Raw genomic sequence first — 14,847 nt, forward strand, 5'->3', positions numbered from 1 at the left:
TGCACAGATTTGTATTATTTACTGGGGCCCTTTGACTTGCATAGGCTATTTCTGGAAAAGTTGAACTTCGCCTTTAAGTAGGGTTAGCCAATGTGACATCAGCCAGATAGAATACTCAGTAGTTGTTTTTTTTGTTAACACATTTGAAAGTTGAGGGTGGGATTTCTATGTTCTTAATTACTTCTGCTGGGGTTAGATTTGCTCTTGAAACTAAATAGTTAAATATTTTAATATAAACTATTTAATACATATTTATCCTAACAGGGAGACTGAATTGTGTGTTTTGGTCCTAATTCCGGCCCTTCCTGTAAGTATCAATTGATATAATTTATATTGAAATACTGACTTACAATTACACCTTCCAAATTTTTTCCAAGACTTGGCCCAAATTTTTATATTTCAGCAAGACCTGGGGGCATATTTATAAAGCAGTGAATGTGACAAACATTTATTACAGGCATTTTTTTGGCATTGACAATTGATGCAGCACTTTATATAATACTGGACATTCACATCAGTCCCTGCCCTCAAGGACAATCAAGGTCCCTATCTCACATGCTTACAATGTACGGACACAAACACATATGCTAGGGCTAAGTTAGACAGAAGGCAATTAACCTCCCAGCATGTCTTTTGAGTGTAGGAGGAAACCATGAAGATATACCTGCAATAAATGTTTGATGAATGTCACATTCACTACTTTATAGATATACTTTGATTAATATTTGATCGGCCCTTTGATGCTTAAAAATTAGGACTTTTACTCATATGGGACAATTAGGGTGGCCTTCACATTAACTTTCGTTTAGCCTTTCAATTCTTCCACTGTTTTTAACCATTGTTTTCAGCTAGATTTCCAGGCCATATTCAAGGCATGAGCTATTGCTTTAGACTCACCACTTTGTAGATTGTTAGTTACGTATATATTCTTTATAGCCAAACTGTAAATAGCTGACTTTTGGTCTAATGATCCTTTTAGAGCTGCCATTAAAACAAGGGTCCCCAACCCCCTCTTACCCTAAATACTTCTGTGCCACAGTAGGACTCCCCTGCAGCCTGAGCAACAACAATCTCACCTCCTTTTCACTTTGTTAGCATAGTTGCCAACAGTCCCCGATTTTCCCGGGACAATCCCGATTTTGGGACCCTTGTCCCGATTTAATTTGTCCCGGTGTTTTCCGAATTTTTGGGGTTTGTCCCGAGAAAATCGTGAGTGTTTTTGTAAAAAACGGCAACGGCTCCACAAAAAATGGCCGCCGTTGCCTCCACGAGTCAGTCACAAAGTTCCCCTTGTGTTCAGTGCAGGGGAGAGGGGCAGCCAATCCGCTTCTCTCTTCAGTGTACAAATAGAAAATTCTATTGTACACTGAAGCCTATTGGCTGGAGGGATTGGCAACCCCTCCCCGCTCTACACTGAACACAAGGAAGACGTGATCAGCCTCCACTGCCATCACCCTCCGCCCCCGTGTGTCCAACGGAGCTCTGAGGAATAGTGGGAGTGACGGGAGGGAAGAAGGGAGGCTTTCATCTGGCTGTTCAGGAGTTGTCTGACCTGTGAGTAGTGGCCTGTCAGTGTAGTGGGGGAGAAGAGAGATAGGGGGAGGGGGTGTACTCAGTGTATGGGAGGCTTGGAGCTTTCCCTGCAGTACACTTCTCAAAGGCTGAGGTCCAGCATGGATGGACTGGGGCTCCGCTGGCTGGGGACATTGATGGTCCTGGCTCCCCTCTTGCACACCATGTCACCACCATACCTGCACCCCTCTCCCCCCGTGTCACCACCATACCTGATTCCCCCCCTCCCCCCTGTGTCACCAACATACCTGCACCCCCCTCCCCCCCTGTGTCACCACCATACCTGCACCCCCCTCTCCCCCCCCTGTGTCACCACCATACCTGCCCCGCCCTCTCCCCCCCGTGTCACCACCATACCTGCACCCCCCTCTCCCCCCCGTGTCACCACCATACCTGCACCCCCCTCTCCCCCCTGTGTCACCACCATACCTGCACCCCCCTCTCCCCCCCTGTGTCACCACCATACCTGCACCCCCCCTCCCCCCCCCCCCTGTGTCACCACCATACCTGCACCCCCCTCCCCCCTGTGTCACCACCATACCTGCACCCCTCTCTCCCCCCCTGTGTCACCACCATACCTGCACCCCCCTCTCCCCCCCTGTGTCACCACCATACCTGCACCCCCCTCTCCCCCCCCTGTGTCACCACCATACCTGCCCCGCCCTCTCCCCCCCGTGTCACCACCATACCTGCACCCCCTCTCCCCCCCTGTGTCACCACCATACCTGCACCCCCCTCTCCCCCCCTGTGTCACCACCATACCTGCACCCCCCTCTCCCCCCCTGTGTCACCACCATACCTGCACCCCCCTGTGTCACCACCATACCTGCACCCCCCTGTGTCACCACCATACCTGCACCCCCCTGTGTCACCACCATACCTGCACCCCCCTGTGTCACCACCATACCTGCACCCCCCTCTCCCCCCTGTGTCACCAACATACCTGCACCCCCCTCTCCCCCCTGTGTCACCAACATACCTGCACCCCCTTCTCCCCCCTCTGCTGGGGGCACCTTATGTAAGGACAGACTCTGCTGGGGAACCTGATGGCATCTGGTGGCAGGTGACGTGGCAGGTGACACGCTCAGGGGTCCCACTGATTCTGCATTATGGTGAGTTGAATGATTTCATTATTTATATTACAATGTAATAATAGTAATAATGCGCTTCAATCATCCTGACATTATAACAACCATGGTGCCGGGATGATTGAAGTGCTAACACCAGGTGTTTGGAGTATCTTATCTGCTGATTATTAAACTCTGGAATACACATTGCTATTATGGTGTAGGATCTGGGTCTGCTGTCCCTCCATCCCTACCCCCCTTTCCCTCTGCATCCCTCATTCATCTCAGACTCTAACCACACCCCATTTAGCCACGCCCATGTAAGCCACGCCCACTATTTCACGTAAACCACGCCCATTTTTTGCGCGGCCCGCTTCGCGCGCCGCATTTTTCCTTTTTCCTATGCCCCGCCTACTATCGCATGCCCCGCCCCCTAATTATAGCCTGACTCCGCCTACAGCCAAAAAAAGTGTCCCGAATTTTTTTTTCCCAATGTTGGCAACTATGTGTTAGACGTTACTTCCTTGTGAGGTAAAGACTTTAACCGCTTGCCGAACAGGCGCTGCAGTTGCACTTGGCAGGTTGGCTCGGCTGCGTGAATCGCCGCCTTTGTGCGCGTACACAGCGATCTGTGGGCGGCACGCACGTGTGCCCAATCGCTGGCAGGGGAGCCAATCAGCGGGTCCAGTGGACTCTATGTCCGCTGGCCACTGCGCGATCACTCCACAGAGGCAGAATGGGGATATGCCAGTGTAAACAAAGCAGATCCCCCTTCTGTCAGGGGAGTAGAGTGAGATTGTCTGTTCCTAGTGATTAGGAACAGCGATCTCTCTCTACTCCCTGTCAGTCCACTCCCCCCACATTTAGGTAGCATCTCCCTGGGGAACATTTAACCCTTTAATCGCCCCAGGTGTTAACCTCTTCCCTGCCAGTGTCATTTTTACAATATTCAGTGCATTTTTTTTATAGCACTGATCGCTGTATAAATGTCACTGGTCCCAAAAAAGTGTCAAAAGTGTCTGATCTGTCCGCTGAAATGTTGCAGTCCTGCTAAAAATCGCAGATCACCGCCATTACTAGTAAAAAAAATAATGATAAAAATGCCATAAATCTTTCCCCTATTTTGTAGGTGCGATAAGGCTGGGTTGACACTACTGTTGTACAAATATCATCCTACTTTGCCCTGCTACATCTGTCCTACATCGGTCCTACTTTGGTCCTACTTCCATCCGACTTGAATGAACAAGATAAGATTTTGCTCTGACTATGAGATAGTACGACTTGTCCTTTGACCAATCAAAACAATCCCAGCGTGATCTAAATTCCTTTTTACTGCTGCTGTAATCACTATGTCGGATGTCACAAGTTGGATTGTTAGGACAAGGATCCTATGATATTCAATGGGCTGAAGTAGGACCAAAGTTGGACCAAAGTAGTGCAGGGAGCATTTTCAAAGTCAGACCAGTTAAGACTGCTCTCACAGGGAATCATTGATTTGCACACGTCATGCGACATGCGCTCCAATGTCGGAGCGTTTGTCGTACCAGTTAGAACCCAGCCTCACTTTTGCGCAAACCAATCAATATACGCTTATTGTTTTTTTTGTTTTTTTTTTAACAAAAATATGTAGAAGAATACATATTGGCCTAAACTGAGGAAGAAATAATTTTTTTTTTTTGGGGGGGGGGGGGGGATATTTATTATAGCAAAAAGTAAAAAAATAGTAGGTTTTTTTTTTTTTTTCAAAATTGTCGCTCTTTTTTGTTTATAGCGCAAAAAATAAAAACCGCAGAGGGCATCAAATACCACGAAAAGCTCTAATTGTGGGGGAAAAAAAGGACTTCAATTTTGTTTGGGTACAACGTTGCACAGCCATGCAATTGTCAGTTAAAGCGACGCAGTGCCGTATTGCAAAAAATGGCCTGGTCAGGAAGTGGGTAAATCTTTCCGGGGCTGAAGTGGTTAATTGGCTGCCATTGCCTAAACAGAGTATTTAAAAGTCTCTGCTGTCACTAGGGAGATCGGCCTCAATTCTTACTCAACCATGCATACTGAGAGTCCCTGGACCTTTCCTGGCCCATTACAACCATTCATAGTTATAACAAACAGGTCTGTGAATATGACTTGTCTCATGTGATTCAACAAGTGGACGGCACAACACATATAAGCATGAGCAGCTAGCTACTGTACCAAACGTGTCAAGGTAGCTGATGATGCATGCACTTGTTGAATAAACCTATTGTTTGAAATGGGTCATATTCATGGACTTGTTTGTTTTCTTTGTAAATAGGGTCTGGTTGAAGGATCAGCAGACTTGGGCTCAATATTCAACTTTAAGTTTGCTTTAAAGCCTATCTACATATGTTTTTTTATTTTAGGTAGTATGAGAAATAGTTAACATTTCTGTAAACTTTTTTATTCCTGTGAGTGACTCAATTGTTCATTAGCTTCAGTCCCTGTGATGCCTGTACAGTGAATTTGGGCTTTGATAGTTACTGGGATGAGAAGGCACAGGTAACAATAAAAAAATTGACAGAAATTCTAACTCTTTCTCTACTAAAAATGTGTTTTTGTCATCTATTTCTCCCAGTGCCCGCCAATGCCCCACAGTGCCCCCCCCCCAGTGCTCCCTAGCTGACTGCAGAGCCCCGAGCCCACTTTAGTGCCCCTAACAGTGTCCCCAAGCCTCTTCAGTGCCTTCTAGTATCCCATATTGCACCTGCAAATCCCACAGCCTCCTGGAGGGAACCCATGTCCTCTCTAGGTATCCTATCCCCCACAGTTGCCCCCAGCTACCCCCCAGAATCATCACCCCCTACAGGACCACCAAGTCTGCGGCAGAATCCCCTAACCCCCTCCAGAACCTACCCCCCCCATAGTCCTATCCAGAGCCTTCCAGCATTTCAATACATAGTATAATAGTATAAGCTTTTTTTTTTTTTTTTGTTACTATTGGGGCATGGAAGATTTAGGAAGAACTGGGCCCTAGTATGTTTAGACAATTGGTAATTTTAAATAACAGCTCTTACCTTTTTATTTTTAATGTAGGCATTCTTCTTTTTCCAACTTGAGCTACGTTACTTGCAAAACCAGGTACCTCTTGCTTCAAATCTTGTATACAGTAACTTTATTTTTTCATAATGCCACCAAGTACAGTTTGCATCTTAACCAAGTACAACAAATAATTCCACTGCAATTAAAATGGAATGTGTGAAGAATTGTCTATAATATTTCCTTACTTTACTAAGGTCGGGACTGCAAGTTAATTTTAGCTTTTTTTTTTTTGGGGGGGGGTTATGTAAACATGAACTTTAGGTCGTGGGAACATGTTTTACTGTATCTCTTTACCTGCTGTTAACAGAGACCAATAGCTGAAACTGAGACTCGGGCACACAAATCCTCCCTCTACCTTTGAAAGGCTCCATCTGATGTTTCAGTCAAAGACAAGAATGTGAAATAACAAGTTGTAAATTGAGAAAACAACATTGACAGTTAGAGTATACTTTCATGCAACTGTCATGCAAGCCCTCCATCCTGAGTAACTCTGTTTTTCTCAAGTCCTTTGATCTTTGGGTCCTAAGTCTGTCATCTACTACTAGGCCCAGTTTTGGTCATCTCTTTCTGCAGTCACTGTACTGTGCATGTTTGAGTCTGTAATTTGGACTTCCATGGAGAGACCATCTGCACAGACCTGAAAGAGAGGGGCAGCATAAGATCCAGGGATGGGCTGATTAGATATAGTGTTATTATAGACAATGGGGTGAGGCATTTGGGTAGCAAGCAGGACCTATCCTTTAATAAGGTGACATCACTGCAGTCGTATTATTATAACACTTGTTGCATAGAGTATTTTTATGATAAAAGGATTGCTATGTTCTACAAAAGTTGGCTTTGTTCTAAACACAGACAAGTTCCCCCATTTTGGTATTGCTTGCACTAGGATTATTTCTAATGTATATGATTCTGTTTTGCTTACTCTTTTTTTTTTATAGGAGATAATGTGGCCACAAATCCTAATAAGCTTATTGGGAAGTATTGTCAATGCCATTGTTAATTACCTGATGCTTTTTGTTCTAAAGATTGGAGTCATGTAAGTGCTTTTACTACTGTTTTCTGCAGTTCATTATAACGTACCAAAATGTGAGGCTTACATGGCCAGAAAAACACACTGGTTTGTATATTGCACAAATATTGCAATACATCATTCTGGTTGTAAATGTATTCCCAACAGAAAAACAGAAAAAATAACCAATCAATCAGCCTTTTTAGGTACATATATAAAAACTGTTTGAATATTAAAATTAAAGAATTTTATTCAGTACATGGAAACATTTTTCTATAAATAAAAAATACATAAAACAGTGCATTATACCTACAGTGACTTGAAAAAGTATTCGTATCCCTTGAAATTTTCAACATTTTGTCATGTTACAACCAAAAATGTAAATGTATTTTATTGAGATTTTATGTGATAGATTATCACAAAGTGGCACATAATTGTGAAGTGGAAGTAAAATGATAAATGGTTTTCAAATTTTTTTTACAAATAAATATGTGAAAAGTGTGGCGTGCATTTATATTCAATACTCTCCAGCACTTTATCTTGAGCTACATGACCACAGTTGGACTGTCACTTCGGTGTCCGTTTATGAAGCAGTGATCAGCGGTGATCCCGAGGATCGCCGCTGATCACAGTCCATAAACAGTTTATGAAACAGTGATAATCGGGGGAGAACATGTTTGAACTTGTTCTCCCGCCGATTATCTCTACACACGGAGAATCCTCATGAATGACACAGTAACGGCCAGTTTATGAAGCGGTGATCTCACTGCTTCACTGGCGATCTGAGTGAGAATTCACACTCCTAGGTTCACCAGCTCAGAGGTGGTGAATCGGGGAGTGAAGAGGAAATCTGGGGGGATCTGAGGGGGAAGGAGGAAGATTTTTAACTTCCTTATGCCTCGTTCAGACCCCCCAACACTGTAAGCATGTCCCCCTGTCATATTTATGTGTATACATATATATACATATAATGTGTATATGTATATATATATAATGTATGTGTATATACATGTATATATAATGTGTGTGTGTATACATATGTATATAATGTAGGGGGACTCATTATTTTATTAACAGTAATTCACGCCGTCTGTCCGTGTATTGAGCGGTGATAATTTATCACTGCTTAATAAACTGACATCTCTGTATTTCTGGTGCTGTAATCTCGTAAAGTCTCACGAGATTCCAGTATCAGGAGCCGTTCTCCACTGTTGAAAGCATTTGTGGATCTCTTCACTCCTCCAAAGGTGAAGCGATCTACAAAGCTTCATAAACTGGCACACAGAGGAGAAAAATCTTCACTGTGAATGCCGGAGAACGAAGCAGTGAATAGATTTCACTGCTTCATAAACGGACACCTTCGTCTTGTTTTATTGGATTTTTTATCAACTTGATTTTGTGAATAAATTTTAAAACTAAATTAGAGTCTGTTTTACCTACATGGGGATCTTGGAGATGAGTTTGAACTACCCTACCAGGACACCCAGATCTACAGTCCATAGGATGTCGATTAGGGCTTATTAACCTCCGGGTTCTGGTGAGTTTGAACCCCTTGTGGGTGTGAGGAGCACATGGTGTTAAAGTGTTTGGTGAACGGTGCACTCATCAATCTTCTACTGTGTACATCTTGTTTCCTTACCAGAGACTCTTGTATTTTTGTTTTTATTTATTTATTGTTTTCAGTCTGTCAGTTTCATATTATCTGTCTGATGGAAGCGCCGCTTAGATGTTTTTAATTATTTCTCATTTGAGGTTTTAATTTTTACATCTGTTTTTAATATTCAATACTCTGTCAATACTTTTGCTACAATTACACCTGCAAGTCTTTTTGGGGATGTCTCTACCAGAGTTGCACATCTAGAGAGTGACATTTTTGCCCATTCTTCTTAGCAAAATAGCTCAAGCTCTGTCAGATTGGATGGAGAGCGTCTGTGAACAGCAATTTCCAAGTCTTGCCACAGATTCTCAAGTGGATTTAGGTTTGGACTTTGACTGGGCCATTCTAACGCATGAATATGCTTTGATATAAACCATTCCATTGTAGCTCTGGCTGTATGTTTAGGGTCGTTGTCCTGCTGGATGGTGAACCTTCGCCCCAGTCTCAAGTCTTTTGCAGACTATAACAGGTTTTCTTCTAAGATTGGCCTGTATTTGGCTCAATTTATCTTCCCATCAACTCTGACCAGCTTACCTGTGCCTACTGAAGAAAAGCATCCCCACAGCATGATGCTGCCACCACCATGTTTCACGTTGGGGATGGTGTTTAGGGTGATGTGCAGTGTTAGTTTTCTGCCACACATAGCGTTTTTGTGGAGTGCACGACTAATAGTTGTCCTGTGGACAGATTCTCCCACCTGAGCTGTGGAGCTCTGCAGTTCCTCCAGAGTTACCATGGGCCTCTTGGCTGCTTCTCTGATTAATGCTCTCCTCTTTGCCTGGTCTGTCAATTTAGGTGAACGGTCATGTCTTGACAGGTTTCCAGTTGTGCCATACTCTTTCCATTTTCAGATAATGGATTGAACAGTGCTCCGTGAGATGTTCAAAGCTTGGGATATTTTTTTATAACCTAACCCTGCTTTAAACTTCTCCACAACTTTTTCTGTGATCTGTCTAATGTGTTCCTTTAGCCTTCGTGATGCTGTTTGTTCACTAAGGTTCTCTAACAAACCTCTGAGGGCTTCACAGAACAGTTGTATTTATACTGAGATTAAATTACACACAGGTGGACTCTATTTACTTTTTAGGTGACTATTTAGGCAATTGGTTCCACTAGATTTTAGTTGGGGGTATCAGAGTAAGAGGGGCTTAATACAAATGCACGTCACACTTTTCAGATATTTATTTGTAAAAAAAAATTGAAAACTATTTATTATTTTCCTTCCACTTCACAATGTGCCCCTCTGTGTCAGTCTATCACATAAAATCACAATAAAATACATTTACAATTTTGATTTTAAGATGTTTTTACAAGATGTGAAAAATTTTAAGGTGTATGAATACTTTTTCAATGCACTGTATACAGTGCATCCGGAAAGTATTCACAGCGCTTCACTTTTTTCACTTTTTGTTATGTTACAGCCTTATTCCAAAATGGATTAAATTCATTATTTTCCTCAAAATTCTACAAACAATACCCCATAATGACAATGTGAAAGAAGTTTGCTTGAAATCTTTGCAAATTTATTAAAAATAAAACACAAAAAAATCCCATGTACATACAGTGCCTTGCAAAATTATTCACCCCCCTTGCCATTTTTCGTGTTTTGTTGCCTCACAACCTGGAATTAACATGGATTGTTTGAGGATTTTCATAATTTAATTTACAGAACATGCCCACAACTTTGAAGATGATTTTTTTTTTTTATTGTGAAGCAAACGACAAATAGGAAAAAATAACAGAAAAAGTCAATGTGCATAACAATTCACCCCCCTAAAGTCAATTATTTGTAGAGTGACCTTTTGCGGCTATCGCAACTCCAAGTCACTTTGGATAAGTCTCTATGAGCTTGCCACATCTTACCACTGGGATTTTTGCCCATTCCTCCTTGCAAAACTGCTCCAGCTCCTTCAAGTTGGATGGTTTGTGCTTGTGAACAGCAATCTTTAAGTCTGACCACACATTTTCTATTGGATTGAGGTCTGGGCTTTGACTAGGCCATTTCAACACATTTACATGTTTCCCCTTAAACCACTCAAGTGTTGCTTTAGCAGTGTGTTTGGGGTCATTGTCCTGCTGGAAGGTGAACCTCCGTCCTAGCCTCAAATCAAATATAGAGTTGTCCAGGTTTTGCTGTATTTAGCACCATCCACCTTTCCCTCAACTCTGACCAGTTTCCCAGTCCCAACTGCTGAAAAACATCCCCACAGCATGATGCTACCACCACCATGTTTCACTGTGGGGACAGTGCTCTTTGGGTGATGTGATGTGTTGGGTTTGCGCCAGACATAGCTTTTTCTTTGATGGCTAAACAGTTCAATTTTAGTCTCATCAGACCAGAGCACCTTCTGCCATACATTTAGGGATCCTCCCACATGCATTTTCGCAAACTCAAATGTACCATTTTGTTTTTTGCTGAAAGTAATGGCTTTCTTCTGGTAACCGGATCGGGTAGTCAGCCAAGCCAGAAGTCCGGGATCCAAGTAGAGGAACAGCAAGCAGGATAAGGAGCCAGAAAGGATGTCAGCAAAGCCAGTCTTTAAACAGGAATGCAGGAGATGGTTTCTTGTGATGTGACCAAGGCGAAGGCAGGAATGAAGTGAGCTGGACGTCTTTAAGTAGGCGGGACTAACAAGCAGATCCTCAACAGCTGGTTAACTGTGGAGAGAGAAGAGAGCTGGCAATTAGCTGACAGCTGAGCGGCCAGCTCAGAGAAGGAAGGGCCAGAGCCAGCCCTGACACTCTCTGATTAATGCCCTCCTTGCCCGGTCCGTGAGTTTTGGTGTATGGCCGTCTCTTGGCAGGTTTGCTGTTGTGCCATGTTCTTTCCATTTGGTTATAATAGATTTGATGGTGCTCCTAGGGATCATCAAAGATTTGGATATTTTTTTTTATAACCTAAGCCTGACTTATATTTCTCAACAACATTGTCTCTTACTTGTTTGGAGAGTTCCTTGATCTTCATGGCAGTGTTTGGTTATTGGTGCCTCTTGCTTAGATGTTGCAGCCTCTGGGGCCTTTCAAAAAGGTGTGTATATGTAATGACAGATCATGTGACACTTATGCACACAGGTGGATATCATTTCACTAATTATGTGACTTCTGAAGGTAATTGGTTGCACCAGAGCTTTTTATGGGCTTCATAACAAAGGGGGTGAATACATAGGCACATGCCAATTATCACTTTTTTATTTCTGAAAAATAGTTTTATGTATATATTTTTTTAATTTTACTTCACCAACCTAGACTATTGTGTTCTGATCCATCACATATAATTCAGATTAAAAAAAAATGGAACTAAAGGGTGTAATGTAACAAAATAGGTAAAAGCCAAGAGGGGTGAATACTTTTGCAAGGCACTGTAAGTATTCTCTCTAACAGAGCTCCAGCGTTTCTTTGTGGAGAGAGGAGAACGTTCCAGAAGAACAACCATCTCTGCAGAACTCCACCAATCAGGCCTGTATGGTATGTGGCTAGATGGAAGCCACTCCTCAGGAAAAGGCCATGACAGTCTGCCTGGAGTTTGCCAAAAGCCACCTGAAGGACTCTCAGACCATGAGAAACAAAATTCTCTGGTCTGATGAAACAAAGATTGAACTCTTTGGCCTATATGGCAAGCATCATGTCTGGAGGAAACCAGGCACCATTCATCACATCAGTGAAGCATGGTGGTGGCAGCATCATGCTGTGGGGATGTTTTTCAGGGGCAGGAGCTGGGAGACTAGACAGGATCGAGGAAAAGATTAATGCAGTAATGTACAGAGACATCCTTCATGAAAACCTGCTCCAGAGAGCTCTGGACCTTAGGCTGGGGCAAAGATTTATCTTCCAACAAGACAACGACCCTAAGCACACAGCCAAGATAACAAAGGAGTGGCTACGGGACAACTCTCTGAATGTCCTCGAGTGGCCCAGCCAGAGCCCAAACTTGAACCCGATTGAACATCTCTGGAGAGATCTGAAATTGTCTGTGCACCGACGCTTCCCATCCAACCTTTATGGAGCTTGAGAGGTTCTGCAAAGAAGAATGGGAGAAACTGCCCCCAAAAAAAGGTGTGCCAAACTTGTCGCATCATACTCAAGAAGACTTGAGGCTGTAATTGGTGCCAAAGGTGCTTCAACAAAGTATTGAGCAAGGGCTGTGAATACATATGTACATGGGATTTTTTTTTTCGTGTTTTATTTTTAATAAATTTGCAAAGATTTCAAACTTATTTCATTTGTTCATTCCTGATCTCCGGGGTACACATGACTTCTCTCGGCTGGAGCTCCATTCATAAGAGATAAAAGTGCTGCGCCGCTGCCGCATGCAAATGCATAAATTACAGCGAGCGAAAAATAATCGATTTAATGTTTTCTTGTCCATCAGTCACCATCTTCAAAGGAAGAGCATTTGATATACACACCATTATGCCCTGTACACACGGTCAGATTTTCCGACGGAAAATGTGTGATAGGACCTTGTTCCTTGTTATCATAAATTCCGACCGTGTGTAGGCTCCATCACACATTTTCCATCGGAATTTCCAACACACAAAGTTTGAGAGCTTGCTATAAAATTTTCCGACAACAAAATCCGGTGTTGGAAATTCTGATCGTGTGTACACAAATCCGACGCACAAAGTGCCACGCATGCTCAGAATAAATTAAGAGACAAAAGCTATTGGCTACTGCCCCGTTTATAGTCCCGACGTACGTGTTTTACGTCACCGCGTTTAGAACGATCGGATTTTCCGACAACTTTGTGTGACCGTTTGTATGCAAGACAAGTTTGAGCCAACATCCATCGGAAAAAATTTTGTTGTCGGAATGTCCGATCAATGTCCGACCATATGTACGGGGCATTAGGCTCCGGAAATCATATTTCAAACCCTCTTATGAGAGGGTTGAGGCGATTCTGGCCAAACACGAGAGTGGGTTCTCCCTTGCAAGCCTGGACTCCTGGAGACCTCCTGTCTCTCTGGGTGGAGCCCAGAATCATGGTCCTGACTCTGCTTTCAGGCCCACACACACCTGAACAATCAGTGTGCCGGTGAGTCCCAAAACCTGGACCCAGGACTGGGGATTTCATCCCACCCGGATCTCTAAGAAATTCCCAGGCTCCAGGTCCCAAAATGGACCTTACTAAATAATGAGGAAACTGAAAAGCCAGTTTCCTCTCAAACAAGCAAATACCCTGGAGCCCCTCAACCTGCCTGGTTAAGAATCCTGGACCAATACACTGGTCGGATACCACACTATCACAATATGGACTGTTTCTTTGATTTATCATGCCTTGTTAAGTGATATGCACTTGGCACATTTATCACGAGGTGCATTTCATCTACTTTGCTGCACGTCATATACTGTATGGATTGTCATTATTCTTTTACTTTTCTTTAAGAAGTGACACGTTTATTTCACTAGGTCCATGTGTGACTTTGTGACTTGTGTGTGTGTATATATATATATATATATATATATATATATATATATATATAATTTATATTTTTATGGTTTGTTTTCATGCATTGTCTCTACCCACTGGTATTTGTTGAGAAATGCTATATATGTTGTACACTTATCACATGGTGTCATATATGTGTTCGAACCACTTCATTTTACTTTCACTGAGAAATTTGATTTTTTTATTCACAGAGATTTTTTAAGCATTTATTATCTTCACGGTAGAGCCAATATTCATTCTCATATATTTAGAAGTTTGAATTCGGTTCACAAACTTCTTTCACATTGTCATTATGGGGTATTGTTTGTAGAATTATGAGGAAAATAATGAATTTAATCTATTTTGGCAAAAGACTGTAACATACAAAATGTGGAAAAAGTGAAGCGCTGTGAATACTTTCCGGATGCACTGTATAATCGTATAACAAGGAATACAAGCATACCACCTCAAAATTAGGCCTAGTCACACCTATACTGTTATACAAATCTAAACAGGATAATCCACTTCTTCAGGAGGATTTTTGAGGGAGAATTAATTCCTAAAAATGCACCCATCGGTGGGTGTGCCAAACAAAGGGGGGACTCAAAAAGCTATAATATGTAAGTATGACCTAGCAATTAGTAGGAAGGCTAAAATGGATGACATGTACTAGAAAACCATAATGGCATTACTGTTTATATAGTATACAATGTGAGGTGAGGGGCTCCCAGGTACAAATAATTAAAGCGAAGAGTATATGAAACCATTGACCAACAGTGCAAGTATATCTATCACTAAGCAAGTATGTCAGGTAATCCTCGATAGATTAAGGCAGCATAGGAGGACTGTGTTTCACATTGGATGCTTCCTATTATGAAGCTTGACTATATTGTACATAAGGAATGTAGCTTCATTGCTGCCTTATACTTCTAATCTGGCCATGGCCATAGAGCACCATTTATTTGTGTATTTTAAAATTGCCTGGAGTTCAGCTTCAAACTTTAGCTATGTGGTCTCTTCTGCACAACAACACTCAGAGTGGAAAAGGAAGGGTTAGCAGTCT

The 14,847-nt window shown here is 42.6% G+C and overlaps 1 protein-coding gene across 3 annotated transcripts in view; it reads left to right on the forward strand.

Annotated features, from left to right (window-relative positions):
- Positions 1 to 14,847, forward strand: part of LOC141128136 (multidrug and toxin extrusion protein 1-like) — a 119,014-nt gene that overhangs the window by 21,054 nt on the left and 83,113 nt on the right. For all 3 annotated transcript variants that reach the window (XM_073615234.1, XM_073615235.1, XM_073615232.1), the window contains exons 5-7: positions 265 to 307; positions 5,688 to 5,732; positions 6,632 to 6,729. In XM_073615234.1, the coding sequence (XP_073471335.1) occupies positions 265 to 307; positions 5,688 to 5,732; positions 6,632 to 6,729 (186 nt within the window). The remainder of the gene's footprint in view (positions 1 to 264; positions 308 to 5,687; positions 5,733 to 6,631; positions 6,730 to 14,847) is intronic.

The sequence above is a fragment of the Aquarana catesbeiana genome, linkage group LG02 (assembly GCF_042186555.1).
Source record: "Aquarana catesbeiana isolate 2022-GZ linkage group LG02, ASM4218655v1, whole genome shotgun sequence".
Lineage (NCBI taxonomy): Eukaryota > Metazoa > Chordata > Amphibia > Anura > Ranidae > Aquarana > Aquarana catesbeiana.